Source organism: Melanotaenia boesemani, chromosome 19 (genome assembly GCF_017639745.1).
Source record: "Melanotaenia boesemani isolate fMelBoe1 chromosome 19, fMelBoe1.pri, whole genome shotgun sequence".
NCBI lineage: Eukaryota > Metazoa > Chordata > Actinopteri > Atheriniformes > Melanotaeniidae > Melanotaenia > Melanotaenia boesemani.
The window spans coordinates 22,771,449-22,791,543 of record NC_055700.1 but is presented as its reverse complement, the minus strand read 5'-3'; the positions used below and the strand labels follow the sequence as shown (position 1 = coordinate 22,791,543).

The 20,095-nt window shown below is 37.8% G+C and overlaps 1 protein-coding gene across 11 annotated transcripts in view; it reads right to left on the bottom strand.

Annotated features, from left to right (window-relative positions):
• vav2 (vav 2 guanine nucleotide exchange factor) overlaps positions 1-20,095 on the bottom strand; it is a 221,603-nt gene that overhangs the window by 30,890 nt on the left and 170,618 nt on the right. For 7 of the 11 annotated variants that reach the window (XM_041970978.1, XM_041970983.1, XM_041970980.1 and 4 more), the window contains 5 exons: positions 11,028-11,133; positions 10,640-10,654; positions 7,211-7,309; positions 3,911-3,979; positions 2,860-2,960 (listed from right to left, as the gene is read on the bottom strand). In XM_041970978.1, coding sequence (XP_041826912.1) covers positions 2,860-2,960; positions 3,911-3,979; positions 7,211-7,309; positions 10,640-10,654; positions 11,028-11,133 — 390 coding nt within the window. The remainder of the gene's footprint in view (positions 1-2,859; positions 2,961-3,910; positions 3,980-7,210; positions 7,310-10,639; positions 10,655-11,027; positions 11,134-20,095) is intronic. The other 4 variants (XM_041970979.1, XM_041970982.1, XM_041970985.1 and 1 more) reach the window with 1 other exon arrangement.

Here is a 20,095-nt window from a genome sequence, read left to right as displayed (position 1 = left end):
GCCCGAGGAGAGCTTTCCTCTGTGAGCCCAAATCCCATGGTTACATTTGTTTATCATCACAGAGAGACAAGACACGGCGGTGGCTCATAATAAGGAGGTATATGTGTCAATCACAAGCAGGTGGTGAAAGCCCAGGATGCAAATAAACTGCAAATCTAATGAATCGTTTTCTTAAAATAACCCTACGTTGCATTTTGGAGAATGTCACTAAAAAGGCAAACGGACACAATAAGCAGCATGTCATCGGCAAATTTGTTTATGAAAGGAAAGTAAATGTTAAGCTTCTGCCCTGAACGACGACATTGATGTCTGGGTCTGGACTTCTTCCAGAGTCTACCTGCAACCGTCCTGGTCTTCCACAGTGACCTTTGGCTATCTAGTCCTTATCTAAGTTTGCGTGCAAAAAAAAGACTTTCAAACACTGTCCAGCGAGATTTGAGAGTCATATGACTTTAACAAGGAAGAAGATACAAGTAGGAGTGTGTGTGTGTTTGTGAGAGAGAAAGGGGAGGAAAGTATGTGCCAGTCTCTGTCTATTAGTAGCAATAGAGCCTCGTGTCACACCAGTTTTATGTTACATGGCCCTCTAGGCTTCCGGAAAAGGTCTGTCATGAGCTAATTACCTTTGCAAACTTGTATCACTTAAAGAAACACTGACTGTTTGAAGATGGAAGCATAAGAGGAAAAAAGATCTGTTATCAGAATCAGTGTGCGGAGGAATAAAATATGCACTTTTGTATGCAAGAACAGGTACACACATACATACATGCAGTCAAGTGTGTGATTCATTCTTGCAGTAATGGCTGTGTTATTTGCGGAGACTAGCGTTTCCATGGCTGTATATGGAATCATGACCGAAGCCAGAACCTATCATCACCATCATTACCATTACCTATGAAGCAGTCACACTTAGCACAGCAGGGAGGGAAATCAGTGCTCCTGACAGGGATGCAAATTATCCACGCGTTGCTCTGCAGCGGGGCAAGATGGAGATCACAGAGAAATCTGTGTGCCCCAAACCTTAAGCTTAGTTTCCTCCACTCGTTGCATGGTTTCTAATGTTTTTTTGTTGCTGCAAAACATATCATTTCCCAAAACAGGACTTTTTAAGTGAGTGAAACATTTCGATTGTCCAATGGCAGCATCTAGTTCCTAATGAATTGTGGCTGTTTTATTAATACATTTTTAAAGAGTTTTGTTGCCTTTAGACAGTAGCAAGCAGGTTAGAGAAGCTGCTGAGTGATACAATAAAAAGTGTGGCTGGGTGGACTCTGTTTGGTGGGATTTCCCTCTGTGGAGTCCATCGAAAACAACTTTTTTACACACTAGCTACTTTGTTAGGTTCATCTTGCTATTACTGGGTTGGAACCTCTTTTAACCAGCTTTAATTCAGAATGATTTTGCTCCATATTCACATGACAGCATTACACAGTTAAGCAGAATTGTCGACTGCATCCATGATGAGAATCTCCCGTTCCACCACATCCCAAAACTGCTCTGTTGGATTGAGATCTGGTGACTATGGAGGTTATTGGAGCACAGTGAACTCATTGTCGTGTTCTAAAAAGCAGTTGGGAGATGATTTTAGCTTTGTGACATTTGTGTATTACCCCACTGAAAGCAGCCATCAGAAGAAGCTACACTGTAGTCATATCAGGATGGACATTGTCAGCAACAATAGTCAGGGAGGCTGTGGTGTTATGCCCCACGCCATTATATCACCACCAGCCTGAACTGTTGATACAAGTCAGGATGGATCCATGTTTTTATGATGTTTCCACCAAAATCTGAGTCTAGCATCTGAATGTTGAAGCTGAAATGAAGTCTCATTAGACCAGGCAACGGTCTTTGTTTTTCCAATCTTCTTTTGTCCAATTTTGATGATCCTGTCTTAAGTGTGACCTCAGTTTCCCTTTCTTAGCTGACAGGAGTGGCACCCGGTGTGGTCTCAAAGGTTGGATCTGTTATGTGTTCAGAGATGGTATTTTGCATACCTTGGTTGGTACTACAGTAGTGCTTATTTGACTCCCTGCTGCCTTTCTATCATCTCCAACCAGCCTGCCCATTCTCCTCTGACCTCTGACATCAACAAGGTGTTTTGGTCCAGACAACTGCTGCTCACAGGATATTTTCCTCTTTTTTAGACCATTCACTAGAGATGGTTGTGTGTGAAAATCCCAGTAGACCAGCAGTTTCTGAAATATTCACACAAGCTCATTTGGCACTAACAACCATGCCACATTCAGAGTTAATTAAATCCATCTTTCTTTCATGTTTGAACTTCAGCAAGTCATCTTGACCATGTCTACATACCTAAGTGCATTGAATTGCTGCTGTGTGATTGGCTAATTAGATATTTGTGTTAAGCAACTGAACAGGTGGACCTAATAAAGTGAATGTAGCTCATACCTTTTTCTTGTTTTTTTTAAAAAGAGATTTATTCTTTCAGACAAAATATGTTGTGTAAGCTTTAAAAGATAGATAAATTGTTGGAATTAATGTTAAAAATGATTAACTACAAATGCAAATAATGTAATGTAAACAGATGATGAGGTGGGGTAAAAAAAAAAGACTAAAGGAATATGACAAGAAAATGCATTCCTGAGTGCCTATACTGAAGTTTTTAGTTGAATGGAGAACAATTGGTTGCATGCTTTCTCAGCGTTTTCCACAAACTTGTTTTATTTTTAATCGACTTATTCTTTCAGCAGTAATCCAATCAATCCTCCTGCTGGATACTCAACTCTGTGCAGCTTCTTGTAGGTCAAAAGGGCAGAAAAAATCATCTGGACATTTTGCACCCTGATGTCATAGGATTGGGGCATTTGGATGAAGAAAAACATATTTCAGGATACGAACCTTTCTTTAAAGTCAAGGAAGATCTTCCCAAGGCCACTTCCTCCACTGACCATGCTCTGGTCGATGGCTCGCAGGAGGGCAAAGTGAACTCGGATTACATCCTGAGGAAACACCACAGGGAAGATGATAATGTGTCTGAGCATAAAGCAAGCAATGATAAGAAGTCAGCACAGCTCACTGTCCAACCGTGGCAGGCTGGTATGTGGTTTAATTAAAAACTCAACGCTGGCTGGGGATGTATGTTGATCAATCAACCTTAGTAATTCATTAGCACATCTCTCAGCAATCTTGATTCTCCCCACATTGACTGTAAATCTCTAAGAGTGGTTCACAGACCAAGTGTTAATGTTAAAGAAATGCACTGATTTTTTACAAATGTGGGATTTAAAAAGTACATTTGTTGGTGGATATTTGCCCCCACATGATGATTTAACACCACACTAATAAGGGACTAACTCAAATTAAAGAAACTATTTTTGTAATTACACTGAGGCTAATTAAATGACAAATCTGTGTTTAAGTCTTGAGCCAATGCTTCTTTTTATGTACATTGGCACAAAAACAGCAGATGATGTCCAAAGGCATCTGGAGAACCATTGCTCAAAACCACCATGATAAATGACAAGCAAGTCTGGCTCCTTGGCTCTGTAGACTCAATCTAGTGCTGGTTTTGGTCATTATTTCCGACAAGTTAGTAAAGGATTGGTTAAAGGTTGTGTGGATTAGTTCTTGGAAATCAATACAAGAACATATACAATTTCCCTTGTAGTATATATTGCATCAATTCTTGCTTGTGAGACGCATTTCTCCAAGGGGAATCAAAACAAATGGAGTCATCTGTTTTCTGTTTATGCTGAGCCATTACACTAAAGCTTCCCTCCATCTAAATCCATGAATTTTGCATCACATTTTGCCATTATTACACATACAGAAAACAACATCATGTCATTCAATCAGCTATGCATACACATAGTGAATTATTTAGCTGGTGAGAGGCACAAACCAGATATGCTATATAAGCACAATCTTCTCCGCTTGACCGCTTACTTACCTCAAGGTTGACAAAAATAGCCTCCATTTCTTGAGGACTCAAGACTTGCTTCAGTGGGATCATGTAATTCTTAAAGGAAAGGCAAGAGACAGATCAGTGACTTTTTCAGAGTAATAATAATTCCAATTTCTTTTGTAGTTTGAAACAGACCAAATGCCAGTATGTATTCCATGTCAAAACTATGTCCATATAATTATATAAAGCTCTGTTTGAGCTTTTAACAGAAATCAATACCAGGCCACGCTGTAAACAGATTGAGGCAATATATATAAACTTGTAGGCTATAAACACTTAATGTTCTGTAACTACACACAGCTGTTGCATTTGACAGGAAAAACCTGCCTGCTGTTTCTCAAACTCTGCTTTATGGTTGTCACATTCGATCATCATTGCAATAACAAATAGAGCAACTAAAAAGCGACGAAAATATGGCGGACTTTATCAACCCCAACTCAATTAAGCTTTTACGAGTCTTCTGATCATAAGAGGGATATTCATTCTCATTTACACTCACATTGGGCTGATGTGGGAACCACAGGATGCACATTTAGTTTAATGAAATTAGCCAAGCGGATGATTTGTGGAGCTCCATCAAATCGCAGATGAATTTAGCCAACAATGAAACTGATGTGTTAGCATCGCTCCTCTCAACACTGGCTTATTATTACACAGAGAAAGCTGGAAAGTGTGTGTGTGTGTGTGTATGAGCATGTGTTAGTTTGCAGCCGTTTTAGCCATCAGAAGTAGCTGTTTTTCATGGAAGTTGTCTCGATTTGCTTTGATTTTCTGGCAGTTGCGGAAACACAAGTGAAGTGCAATGTAACACAGTCACTTCTTGTAGTGTTGTATTAGTAGATGCAATATTATAAGTGTGATTTCCATTTAGCAACCTCTAGCACCTTTAATGTGCACGTAAAGCTCTGGGGATCAGTGCTTCCTGCAGGGGCTCCGCCAATAATAACCACATCGATCAGCTCTTGTGACATTTGTGCTCCCAAATTAATCTGCCGATACTTGACATTTCCATGCAGCGACACAGCCAACAGGCTCAAGAGATTAACAATAAGGTGGCAAAGGGAAGGGATAAAAACGCACATTTATTGCCAAGCATAGGGATCATTCAAGCCTGACTCAAGCCTGACAAGCCTGACTTGGGTTGTGTTATCATCCCCAGAGATTTCATATCAATGACCAGCCCACTTATTTTGTCTCTGAGGAAACTCAGTAAATCAAATAACAGTTTAGTTCTTACTAAGATGCAGTTTCTTCAAAAGATATTTCAGTGCTAAAAAAGTTCTCTCTGTTGCAACTTCAATTAGTAACTGTAGTAACTGTTCAAACAACTTTAATCTATCATTTATCAATATTACATTAAATTTGCAATCAAGTATTTATTGTGATATAAAATGTTTATACATTTCAAATGTGTGGATAACATAGATAACCTTGAATTGAGGGTTTTCTGCTAAACTGCACAAGCATAGCCTACCGTCTGAGGAGTCATAATTCTCTGTGGGCGACTGGGTTATTATGTCATTTAAGACTAAAAAATTTGTTCAATAAGGGGCCATTCTGTTACATAAGCAGCTTGGGCTTTAAAATGTTTTAGGTCTGAGCTGTGTTCAATTTTTTAAATACCTACGGCATAATATCTGCTCTTTAGCTTACTTACCTAGTTTATGCGACAGTATATCTCATAAACTTTGCCTGAACATTTAAATGCAAATTCTGTTCTGTTATTTCTGTAAAGCACTTTGAGTTACAAAACTGTATTAATTGATTGATGGACATAATGCACATGGTTGATGTTTCTGAATGAAAACATACATATTACATTTCTCCCTTAAATCTAACGTAAATCTTAATGACATAAATCTAAATGTGTGGGCAGTGTCCCAAAAAATGTGTTAAAATCCCCTGCAATGTTCTCCTGTTGGTGTTTACTCTTGTTTTGGGCTTCAGGTGCTGCCAGGTATTTGCTCGTTACAGACATATGACTTGCACCTGACTACCAAGCTCCATATGCTACTGAGGTCCCTGAGACTGCAAAGTGTAAAAATAGCCAAAATGTGCTGTTTTTTTCTTTACTGCTATGGGACAGTGCAATCATCCAATCCACCAAGTAACTTAAAACAAGAGTGAATACCAACAGAAGAATATTGGAAGGGATTTTGGCATATTTTATGGGTATACTACCCACAGATTTAAGAATGTTGCTCATTCAATAAAAGCATGATCCTCATGAGTTATACCTTGTTGTAAAGGTGACTAATCAGGCTTTTCAGTGATGTATAAAACAACACCAACTGCTAAGGAGAGAAAAATCAACCAAACACAAATGTCAAATGCTCTCAATATATATAATAATTTCTAACATTCTGCAATCTGATTATTACCCGTATGACGCAATTATATAGGTCAAAACAAAACAACTGTTCAGAAAAAAATGTTATTTCAGCTCTTCAGTGGGCTCTTTGTTGTAGTCTGCATACAAATATTTAAGCAATAAGCTACATGACAGTATATCTTTGACACAATTTAAGATTTAGGTATGATTTCATCACATATTTTACTAATAATTGCAAAATTCTGCAGCAAGGACACTCATCACTTCAAGACATGAAAGAAAGCCACAAGAACAAGCTACAGACATTAGCATTAGCATGGAAGTGTTAGCATACACTACTGTCTCCAGGGAGTAAGGCATGATGGTCGGTATTGACTTATGCGGTGTATAACCTCAGTAAACCAATGTTAGTGTAGAAGTATTAGCTATCAGTGTTGGCCAAGAATTTCAGTGTATCCCTAATCATTAAGTTTAATGATAGTTTAAGAACTTCCAGACGGAACAACAACTTGGAGTTAAGCAATCCACCAAGAATACTGCAGAAAATTTTTAAACCGGGTACAAGTGAATTAATCTGACAACACTGTGCGTTTAGAATATATATTGATCTTTCCTCAACCATTATGGACACCATAGCCCAACTTCTCCCTTAACACACATGCATAAACCCCACCAACAGCTACAACAATGATGGATTACAGTGTTATGTTCATGCTGCAGAAGCTACTGAGCGTGATAAAATCCACACAAATGTCTATATTTTAGTTACTACAGCATTTTCAGTAGATTTGTGTCGAAACACGCATTTATTTTAAAACACTGTATTATGTAAAAACATAAAAAAAAAATAAAAATAAATTGGCTCTGACTCCATGTGGATGTAGCCTAAAGCTTCTGAATGGCCACTCTGACTTTCGCTCCATTACAACATTTACATATATTTGTACACTCACCTTCTCAATGTCCTCCAAAGTCTTGTAGTACTTGGCTTCAGTCTCCTGGATCTCAACTAGGCAGCAATTTCTCTTGTCCTCTTCTGTCATACCCATTTTCTAAAGTGAGAATTAAAAAAACAAACAAAAACCATTAATGGAATCATATTTTTATATAATATTTAAGGAACATACCCAAAGACCTGACTTAAATTAAGTACCATTTTTATTAATTTCATACAGTGAATATCTTTTAGAACCCACCACGGTTTGCTGGTGAAATCTATCAAATGCATCGAGTTACATTATAAGCCTGAGATAATGCCTTCTAATCCAATCACCAGTCATCTACTCAATTTACACCTAAATGCCGACATACAGACCTGTTGTGTGTTACCAATTATGCATGTTTTCAATAGTCAACCACAATTTCTTTCACCACAATAACTCACTCGTTATTATCGATCAATTTTTCAGTGCAGCCTTGGGTATGTTGGGATTAGCTTATTCATTTTTTATGCTGTTAGGAAATAAATTAAATATTGGCTATAAAGGGAAAGGGAGGCATGTAAATAAGGGAGCTTTAGTGTGCTGAGTGTGTGATGTAGTGGTTTGACAAGGCATGTCTGTATATGTCAACAAATCTAAGGTTGGTAATCAGAATCTTGTAAAGAAGTCATTGTAGGTCTCCATGTAAAATTATTCAAATATTTTTCCTTTATTAATGTATATGGACTTCATTATCCCAACTAAAAGGCAAAGGTAGGTTTTTAAAAGGGTTTATTTATAAACTGAAAAAAGAGAAATATCCCATTTTCATATCTTACACACGTATAGTTGGATAAAGCAATTTTAACAGCAGTGGCCACAAGATTTCTCTGGAATTACACAACAGGCTCGACACACATTTCCTTTTGAAGATAAAATGGTGAACATCCACATATAGCCAGAGATTCTCTGGAAGGTTTAGTGTAATACCCATGCTGGCCTAAGAAATCACTGGGAATGCTTGGCAGTATGCTCTGGATTGCTGTCTTATTGGATTGTAAACCATCGTCCCAGCCTGGGATTTTCTACAACATGGAAAATGCCTCCTCTGGGATTGTTTTGTATTTTTTGCCATCAAGCTTTCCCTCTATCTTTACAAGTCTCCCATTCACTTTCATGGGAAAAACATCCTCACAGAATAATGCCGCCTTTATGATGTTTGACTGTAGGGATAACATTAATTAGGTGATGCTCAGTGCCTGGTTTCCCCCACTGCATGCCACTGAGAACTGTGGCCAATTAGTTCAATCTTTGAGTCATCATTAAAGGATTTGATTGTTTATGGTATGAGATGTCTCAGGTGTCTTTTGGCTAGGCCCTAGCAGGCTGTAACATACTTGTTGGTGAAGAAGTGACTGGCCATCCATCAGAAGAATATGAACGCTTCAACGGTGGCCATTCTCTCATCTTCCCAAACCCTCATAGTGATTGCTATCTTTGCCTACCCTCTGAATCAGTCCGTGATTGCTCATTTTGTTTAAAGTACAAAGCCTTTCTGAACAAGGTATGCACTGCAGATTCTTAATTTTTCCAGTAAATTTCAGTAAAGTTACCATTAAAAGAACAGTTGATAGAAGCAGAGAACATAGTGCTAATTTAGATTTGTATAAATGTTCTAAATACTTATACAAGTGGGATGTTTAGGTTGTGTTATTTTCAATGAATTGTTTTGATATATTGTTCATGTAAAAGTACAACTAGGGATAAAATCATATTTGGCTCACAGAAAACAATGTTTGTGTGTTGACAGTGTCAAAATCCTCCTCCATCAATCTCCCTGCTGGTGTACCTCAAGGGTCAATTCTTAATCCACTTATTTTCATTGCACATTAATGATTTACCCAATATATGGCCCAATGTTGATTTCTAAATTTATGCTGATGATAATGTCATTTACACAAGTGCAAGAAGAACTGAAAAGATGTCCAATATTCTCACCTATATTCACATTAATGAATGGCTTCTAAATTCTGCTTGCTACTGAACACTTATAAGACCGTCTGTATTATGATCAGCCAGTGGACATAAAAAACTCTGGGGTCTTGTTGAGATGTGAGGAACTCAAAATTGTAAACAAATTTAAGTATCTTGGTGCGACACTGTAGGAGTCATGTCAAAAGTGTATCAAGCACAGTAAAATTTAACCTACATACTTTTAAACAGATCAAGCAGTTGCAACACTTGGTGCTGCTAGAACCTTTCTACACTATATGATCCTCTCACATAGAGTACTGCTTCACCAGCTAGTCCCAAACAAGTGTAAATACACTCTGTACAAAAATCTTTAAAAATTCTTTAAAAAATCAGCTGGGCTTTGAGAATTTTAAGAATTTTAAATATGCATGTTTGAATCTATAGTGTTACATGGACAGGCTCCACCTCCCTTATCTGACTTTTTTAGACCTCACAGTAGACTCAGGACCAAGGCTTTCTCAAGGGGAGCCTGTGAAATTTCCCACAGAAGAACTGCCTTTAGACAAAATACAGTTTCAGTGAAGGGTAGTAAATTCTGGAAAACACCATGTCCCACATTTTCGGCTTTTAAAATACAACTCATATGCTGCCTAAAAATGGTTTTGTGATAATTTATAAATGTGTTAATGTCATATTTTGCGCATGTGTTTTGTTTTACAAACATTTTATTTTTTTTATTGTATTGTGTAGTCTTTCTTTATCTGCACAGGGACTATGATTGTTAATTAGCTTAGCTATAATCCATCATATTTACATCTGTTGATGTCTTTGTATTAAAACTGTCAAACTATATCATTCGTTTGTAAATAACGTTCTGTTCTAGTCTTTTGTAATTTGAAGCCTAACAAAATGTGGAAGTCTAAAAGGTGTTAAATCTTTCATTACTCTGTTTATGAAGTTCTTTTTGGAGAAAACCATCAACTGGAACATAAAAAAAGCTTAATTTAAAACACGTATTTGCTACGGTGTGGTGTTGATTTGAGCAACTCAAATGAGGAAGTGAGCCATCTGGAGTAGATTTGGCAACAGATAACCAGCATGGCTAACACAAAAACTGGAGCTAACAATGTAAAAATTCAAGTCCAGTTCAGGCTACACTCCAGCATGTAATTAACAAAAGAAGAGAAAGTCAGAAAAGTGGGGAGCCAAGCCAGCACGACAAAGTATATTTGCCTCATGCTTTATTTGTGGCGGTGGGTGGTGCTGGGTGTGTGGTGGTCAGTTAACAATGCAGTCATAGAGCTGAAGTCACAATCCCTGAATCACACTCTGTACCAGATGGGGTCTTGTCAGTCACCATACAAGGGTCACTAACCTCATTGGCAAGTCATTCTCTTGGGATGCTATGAATTTGTTTAAATGAAGTGGTGAGGAGGGGGTTGTTTAGCTGACAGGGTGGTGTGAGTCACAAGCAACAGCAGCACTCACCTGCATGTATCTGATCTGCAGCATGAAGAGGGCAAAGCAAGTGAGAAGTCAAGTTTATGACAGAATATGAAACAGACAACTACTGGAAGTGTGTTTAAAGACCTAAGGCCATGTAGATACTGTATGACAATGTAGATCACAGATATAATGTACAGGAAAGTACATTGAAAATGAATGGAGATGCATCCTCTATAGCACTAAATGTCCATTGCATTCTTATAATGCAATAACAGTTCGTATGGTAAGATGAAATCATGCAGTTTATGGGAAATTCAACATTTCGGCCATACATCAAAGGCATGATGTTACAAACATGACAAACACCTGAGACAATTACATCATTAGTAACTGATAAAAAGGGGCAGTAACGGCAACACAAAGCTCTCACCATGGGTTGTCGTACTTCCACCTTAATGATGTCCTCATAGATGTCATCGCCATCATCCTCACATGGCACGCAGTCGTAAATGTCATCCTCACCCAAGTCATGTTCACTAAAAAAAAAAAGCACACGTCAGATAAAAAGGTACATTTATCCACAAAAAAATAGGCCCACTTTAAACTTCTTAGACAGCTGAAAAGCTGTAAAAAAAAACAGTGAGAGCTCATTTTCTCTCACCAGTACTGCCTGAACAGAAATTACTTTTTTTTTTTTTTTTTTTATGGTAAAGTGTTCCAACCAAGAGGACACGGCTCAGTGTTCCCAAACTGGAAATGTGCTGCGTTTTAAAGTGGCATTTCCCTTTTAATCTGTTTATATTGCTTTGGCACCCAGTGAACTAACTGACCTTTAATTAGGCAAGCTGCAAGCAGAGCGCAGACAGTTACCGTGGAGAGGAATGCCTTTTGTTCCTCGTGCTCTGCTAGCTCACACTGTATATCGCCTGCACTGTTAAAGCAACTATTGTTTGGGAAAGTTATTTTGACAAAAGAGACCCCTCAGCAAGAAAACACTTGGGACCATGCTAAGAGTCAATAAAAAAAGGTACTTTAAGTTAAAAAACAAATAAGTAAATTAATAATTAATTATTGTAAAAAAATAAATAAATGGAATTGCATGCTAAATAATGGAAAGCAATGGCTTCTGTTAAGAAGCTGGTTGCCTGTTTTAACTGAATTTCATTCATATGGATTCTTGCTTTCAGCGAGTCACAAAGTTGCACTGACTTCATAAAATAAAATAAATGGTTTTTAACAACTGAATCCTGGCTTGCACAAATTCTTCAAAAGAAAATTCTTTTACTCTGATCAAACAGATGTAAAAATGAAGGAATCCTCTAGTAATTTGCATTTAAAAAACAAATACAGCTACTAAATGAAAGTGGTTTTAGGTACTAATGAATTGTTGCACGTAGCTGATCGAAAGGAAACAGAGATGTTCTTTCAATCATCAGAAATAATTAGTAATTCAGCATGGCGTGTGGAAAAATATGTAGGCTATTTCCAAATATATATTTTTTTAATTTAGGGAAAACACAAATAAATTGGGAATGCTGTAAAAGGGAAACATAGTAGCAGACCCAGGAAGACAGAGAAACTTAAAGGAATATTAACAAGAAAAATAAAATGCACAAATAAAGAAATGAAAACCAAACATGCAGAAATAAAACACTGGTGACATGAAAACGAGGTTACAGTGGGCCGAGGTGCATCGGGAATGGAGATGAAGTTTGGCCCAATAAAACACAGAAATGTAACTGTGAGAAAAAAATATATATAGTTATTGATGATATGAGGCTGTATTTCCGGTAAAAGAGCAGGACAGATGCCATCATAACAGTGCACTGGAGGATAATGACATTTTAACCATGTTATTCTGCATCAAGGCTGCTTATTCTGTCAAGGCAGCAACTTGTGAGCTGCATCAAAGTATAAACTGTGATTTATTTGCTTCAAGACTTTATAATTTTCACCTCTGCTTGAACAAAAAATAAATAAATAGATTAAAAAAAAATACAGGTGGGGGTGTGTGTGTGAAGTGTGCTGTTTTTTTTACAAAGTCAGTATTTTCAACTGTTAAATAAAACTGAGTGTTTTTTCTTGCTTTAACCTCCACCTTTAGATCCCAATCTCTACGGCTCCCACGTATCCACAAGGAGAAGGCCAAGGTTCAGCCTTAGCAAGCGTCCACCTTGTTTAAATGTCCTTGAGATGGGTGTTTACTGCCTGTAAGCTTAAGGCATGCTGTGTTGTACTCTAACCTGCCTGAGCATACTTCTTTTTCCTTCTTGAAAGAATGACGCATCTTCCAACATCACCCCAGCACATTGACCTGGAATTTAGAGTATTCCTCAGGAAGAGTGCTTATCTCTTCCTGTCACATGGAGGTCGTAACCAGACCACAAACACCAGACTCAGACCAGAAATTTCTAATTTAATTTGAACATCCCTGGATTAAACTATTTCTAGTTTTTTTTTTTTTTATCTACATGATCAGTTCATTTAATTTTAACCACCTATGGATCTTGTAGATAACCTTCTGCATCTGCTATCAAAGCTAAAATATGCTGTCAGGGGGTGGAAAGGGGGTAAAAAACATAAAAATAAATAAATAAATAAGAACAGACATAACTGCCCTCAATCAAATATTCAGATTTGCAATGCTCATGTGAGGCTTGTTTGAAGTTTTAATTGAGGTGGCCGGGTTCACTCTCAGTACTCTGCCTCTTCGTTCTCCATTAAGTAAAAGTGGCTCATGTTGAATACTGAGGAAGCTGCGTGGGAGGATGGTGGCTAGCTGAGGCAATCCTGTCACTATCTCCTCTCGCAGCAGAAATTCATGTGTTGGATGGCACAGAGGTTATGGAAGAGCAGATGCTTCTCTTCATTTTGTTATAATTCCTCAGTGACGGTATTATACGAGGGAGGTTTCAGCAGATATATGAATATGACCCATGAAGAGATGTAAGCTTCTCCCGAGAGGATGTGGTGTAGGAGTCCTTTGCTTATAGACTCTTTTATCTAATAATTAAACACTGCATCACTGTGAAAGCTTATTATATCTATTGACCCCAAAAATAGTGCTACGTTTGATTTTGGCTGCATTTCAAACTTCTGATAACAAATAAGAGGTTCACTGGGACAATTTTCTAATTGTTTTTCTATTACTGAATTATTAGCACATCTTTTGTTTACGCCTGGCTTTAACAGGCATTTTAGTGACAGCAGGTGGACAATTTTTATGCCTTTTAACCCTTAAAACTCAGCTAGATCACTGGTAATCCCAGAGTGCTAATGTTTATATTGTCAACAATTTCTCAGTAACGGTAATGTGTAACTAATGTGTAACTATCCATCCATCCATCCCTCCAATCATCCATCCATCCATCCATCTTCTGCTGCTTATCCGGAGTCGGGCCACGGGGGCAGCTGCCTAAGCAGGGAAACCCAGACTTCCCTCTCCCAGGCCATATTCACCAGCTCATCCGAAGGGATCCTGAGGCGTTCCCAGGCCAGCCGAAAGATGGAGTCTGTCCAGTGCGTCCTAGGTCTTCCTTGGGGCCTCTTTCCGGTGGGACGTGCCCGGAACACCTCACCAGGGAGGCGTCCAGGAGGCATTCTAATCAGATGCCAGAGCCACCTCATCTGGCTCCTCTTGATGTGGAGGAAAAGCAATTTATTACTTCCACCAAGTCGGAGGTTAAGTGTTCGGCAGCGTACGTTTGTCTATTAGCCATATAACTCAAAAAGTGAGGGACGGATTTTGAAGATATTTTAAGGAAATGGAATGAGGAACAACTGATTAGATTTTGAGGGTGATCAGGATCACCACCTGGATCCAGGAATTTTTTTTATCCACTAGAACCGCCTATGTTCGAAGACTAGAAAAAAAAAAAGATGCTGCCAAAGCAAAAATGATTGACAGTTTGACCACAGCAGGACCTTCATCAGCTGCTGTGGATAATGATGATGATGGTAGAAGCTATGATAAGTTGAACCTCTTTCACATCACTGGTGTTCTGTTCTGAGAAAATAGACCCGGTAATAGAGCCAGTAAACCCAGTAATTTTGGTCTATACAAACAAATTAGCAGCAAACACGCTAACAGTTAGCGGTAAACACGCTAGCTGTTTACAAAGTTTTGATTAAGTGATGAAAAGACACCAATAAAACAGCTTTTTTATTAACTGGTTAACTGGTTGTGTTCGCTGGTTAAAACAGCTTAAATTTAGCTCTTTAATGTGTTTCTGTAAGGTTCCTACTAAATCATTTTATTGAAAGTGAAAACATCATTTGTAAACATTAACAATGAGTCAGCAAATTTCAGATTTTCTTCATCTGCTTATCCGTTATTGGTTGTGGACTAATGGTCAAATATTTTTAGGTCAACATAAGGAAGCTTCAAAGAACACATTTTATTCAGCCTACACTTAAGTTATATGTTAATACTTTTGCAGCTGTTTGCCTCTTTACCAGAGAATCCAGTAATTCTGCACCTGACTGCACCAATATGAAAAGAAGTAAAAAAAAAAACTCCATTCAATTAAACCTGGTTGAGATAACATAGAAGAAAAGAGCAGGAAGCAAACACAGAGACACTGTTTCTACACATTAACTGGAAATGGTTTTCATCTGATCCATCTGTTCTTTCTGTTCTCTTCTTCTTAAAACAAAGTAGGATGAATGCTGCCCGAACATCCATCAATGTGCTGAAGTATAGATTTTGTATTTTATTAACAATTGACATTTTTTGGAAGTATTTATCATGTCTACTCTCACTGATTCCTGCTAACTGCATAGTTTTAGTGGCTTTGAAGATTTGCACGGCTGATATTCACATTTAAGGGAGCTTGAAGATCAGTGGTGTACATGATTGTATATGGCCGGTCTGGGCCAAAATGCCAGGGCCAATTTTTTTGTCCCAGTTTGCCTCTGAGTGTGGCGATGTCCAAAACGCTATCTTCTAGTTGCAGCTCCAGACAAATACTGCCTCTGCATCTTGTCAAGGATGTCTTCTCCTAACTTGGTCCTTTTGTAGTAAGAGGAGCTGATCGTTTCTCCCCCATCAGAGTCTTCCTCATTCATTTCTTTAAGCATAGCCAAAGCTTTTTCTGTATCGTTCTTCTGCTTCTGTTCATTTTTTAAAATTGTATTTTGTGTTAGTCTGTCTCTCTGTTAGCAACATAACTCAATAATTTTACCATTACAGCTTCTAGCTCATCAAATAATGACCAGAATAATTGGCAAAAAACAAACAAACAAACAAAATCTGCATTGTTTGACCGGGATCAAGTTGATATTCTGGATCTGGTGATCTATGTTTACATAATTTTTTATTTTGCCAGTTAAGTTTTTACACAATTAATGAACTTTCTATTTGAATTAAATGTTCTTTCTATAAATTTCATTAACTTATTCAACTCTAAAGCTCTTAAAACTCCAAATAGAAAAACAAATGACAAAAATAAAGAAGAAGGAACAAAGTGGATGTAATAAACTGATATTAAGTATCCGGAGCAGCAGGTGCTGCAGATTCTCTTTCAGCAAACCAGCACTTTACCTTGTTGTTGGTTGGCAGTTGATTGGCCTCTGTGTGCTACAGTCATTATATCGGGGTCGATTTGTTTGCAGGGTATCCTCCTCTTAATGGCTGCTCAAAGGTGGCTATAGGCCCCTCAGGGAGACAGGTGGTTAGGATGTTCTGGAGCCCAGGAAATTATTCTCTTCTTCCTCAGCCGTTCCTCTCTCCCCACTGTGTTATCATGAACCGCTGACCGATATTACAAAGAGGAACACGTGAGGCAGCGCTGGGCCCGGACTTCAATCTTCACTCGATTTGGCTCCTACACAACCTTTAAGACTCATACAGATGTGGTTCTGACCCTAACTCTCCAGTAAAGTTTAGAACCTTGGTGCTTTATGGCAAACCAGCCCATGCTCACACCAATTTAACCAGAACAAAAGTGGGCGACTTCACTATGAGGAATTAAACATAAATAGCTTGGTGAGTTTGTCCTGAAAACTGATACTTAAGTCCTCAGGCTCCATTATAACCTACAATTTTCCAAAATAAACTATTCTTTCAGACAACCGAGAGATGTTAGGACATCAACAGAGGTTCTGGCACCATCATCATCATCGCATCATCATCTGTTTTTAAAATCTACCCCGCTTTGAGAACCTGCTGCAGCGCTGGAGGGTAAGAAGCCATTCGCTCTCTGATTGGACAGTCTGATTTGTCAACATCCAATCGGATAAAAGTGTAAAGACGGCGACAAGTGAGAGTCTTGCAAATTCTTTTCTACACATTTACAAAATTGAGTTTTTCAGGCTGATTTTTTTCGTAAGATGACAAAACATTAATTTAAAACCACAAAATATTTATGACTGTGTTGAGCTCATATAGTTGCCTAGCCAGTATGAGAAAATTATTAGATATTTTCCTAAAGTACAGGAGGTAGTTTTGGTTTTTTGTTTTGTTTATGTGACTTCAGGCATGTGATGTGAACATATAGAGCACATAGCAAAGATGCATCACAGTGAAGAAATGTCTCTGCATCTTATTCCACTAGGCTGAACATGAAAATGAAAAACGTTTTTGATAATGATATTCTAATATCAACAGATAACTTTTTAAAAGAACATATTGCTAACAGATTAAATCACCTTTGCACCACTGACTTTGTTCTTTGATGATGGATAACATGCAAAACAGGAGGTAATGAACTGTAAAAACTGTATGGGAGCCATAAGCTCTATTTAATTATGTTTTGATGATGAAATAAGATTAAATCAAGATGGTATCAAATGTGTATCATCAACACAGTATTAAAATTTCTAATAGGATGACTTCCTTTGTCACTATTCTTTTTAATATTCAGCCACTATTTTTGATCCTGACAGATTCCGTTTAATAAATTTTTTTTAATTATGCTATTTACAATTATTTTAAATATTAAAATTGATTGAAAAATGTACAATTTCAAGTATTATTTAAGTTTAATGAAGTATTTTTCATTTAAAAGTTGCTCAAATAAATGAAATGAATAAATGTGTTTCTTTTGTCTTTCGATTTTTGTTGTTTTGTACACTTGTTAAAATATTATTTATTTTAAAAAATACCATTTTAAATCATTTTTAAATTTAGTGAAGCATTTCTCATTCATTAAGAATACTACAGTTTTGTGTCTTCAGGGTGCAATGACCTTTTCACATTTACAAAATCTAATATCAAGAAATTAATACAAATAATCTTGATAAATGTAAGGAGAAAAGAAAAACTACTACCATCTGAAAACAAAGATGGAGTCAAGGACTGTTATTAAGACGACACTTGCCAGTTGATTTGGTCAAGCTAAAATAGCCAAATCTGAAAGAGTTGTTTTTTGGATTTAACATCAATATCATGGGGGGATTTGCACTGATGTGGGTTTTTACAGAAAACTAACTAATCTTTTTTAAAATGATCCTCAGAAAGAGTCTGCTGACTGTCTTGGTACAGTCTTTAACTGTGAAAGCAAAGTTTATCTAAAGGTGTTAAAATTACTTCAGTGCCAACAGGAGTTTCAGTATGATGGAAATCTGTAGCTAGCATGACTTTAGCTTTAGTCTCTCACACACACGTACACACTCTCTTTAACTAAGACATGTGCTTCTACAGTTACTGTGTTGTCCTGCAGGTTTAATTACCAATAACTACAGTTGTGTGGTCACTTGCTTGCTTGTGTTATTGTTCATGTTCTCCTTAGTTTGTTTTCCTGTAGGTGCTCCTGATGATTCTCTGCTTTGTCTTCTTTTACATAGCATGTTTTCTATTAAAGGTCACTTATTATACATTTTTTCAACAATTCCATATGGGTGTCGGAGGTCCAACAACATTGTTTTCAAAGTGTATTTCCCCAAATTCAGCCTTGGTTTTTAATTTCAGTCATTCACAAAGTGGCTCTAGTAAGCTCTATGGAGAACAGGCTGTTTCTATGTCTGAACCTTTAAATGTTCATGAGTGGTCCCTGTCCATGCCCCTCTCTGCCTGTCATGGTGCTGGACAGGACAAGGAGAAAATAAATAAAAAAAAACTTCACATTTCCTAACAATGCAGCCCACTAACTGTGATCTGTCAGGTAGCATAAGAGAACCTGCTCAAACTAGTAATATCCTGTAATAGCATTAGAGTGAAACACAGACATAACCTACAAAAGCCAGCGTGATCTAACTTTACCTCATTTCACCCAAAGATGGTGCAGCAAGAAAAAAGAATACAGCCGTGTAATGTAATGCCAGGTCTTTACAACAGGACCAGTGTGTTAACTATAGATATTAAATTGTAAACTGCTTACTATTAAAAAATAATAGTGATACCTAGATGTTTCTAATATCAGTCTCCATCTACTGTAAATAATACTATTCTTGGTGGCCATTAGGGAATAAAATTAATCTAAATAAAACGTATATGATTACATACATTTAGACTAAAAATAACTCCTGAAGTGAATTCCCTCATCTTACAAGCTACTGACTTTTCTTGTCAACCTGCCCAAGGGCTCAATGCAGCAAAATAAACTTCAAAAGAGTGACACAAAGAGCTTGTGACAGCATATGCTTCAGAATGGAAATCTATGTGTGCCTTTCGCAAAAGGAAGAAGTCTGCTGGCAACTGTGCCCAATCCACCCCATTTCATGCTTTGTCAAATACAGGTTGGAGTCATTCCAGACGGAGAGCAGTGTTTCCTCTGGGTTTGTGGGATTGGGGTAGCGGGTGGTGGTCAGGAGGATGGGGGGTTGCCATGCACAATATGAGAGGAGAGGATAAAATTAACTTAGGAGAAGGGAAACCTGAACAACTGAAAGCCAGAGGGAGGAAGTATGGACCATGTTTACCATATTAACCTGTGAGACCTCAATTAGATGCAAAAACAGATATGAGTGCTACCCAAAGTCATGCTTGCACCTACAACAGAATAGCTATACCACATATTTACAGCAAGCATTTCCATTTGAGCTCATAATGACAGCTTAAGGCCTCAATCCACCTGACATGAGTTCTTCTGACATAATATTGTAAATATGGAAATCCTCCAACTACCGAAGTGACTTCTACTTAACCTTTAAAATGATACTCAGTCAAGCAAAATGCCATTTTTAACATAGTTCCTGCATCCCGACAAGCTGCTGGATGCAGAACAGTCACACAGGGCCAATTATCTACGAAAGACTTGACAAAATTTCTTAAAGATTAGAATTATTTAAGTTCTGGTGATGAGGGGGAGTGGTAGCCTAGTGGTTACAGAGGTGGGCTTGGGTCTGGTTCGAGTCCCTGGCGTGCCAACAGAGGTGGTTGGTTTCTAAGTCTAATTCCTTAGATTGAGTTCAATCTGGAGTCCAGGTTAAGGCTGAGATTGGATTTATTTTCAACAGACCAGCAAACACTAAACCACTTTATCAGAGCGACGAAATCCAGAAAAAGACAGCAGCAAGAAGAACACCTCTGCTTAGAAATCCTGGAGAATTCTCTTAGAT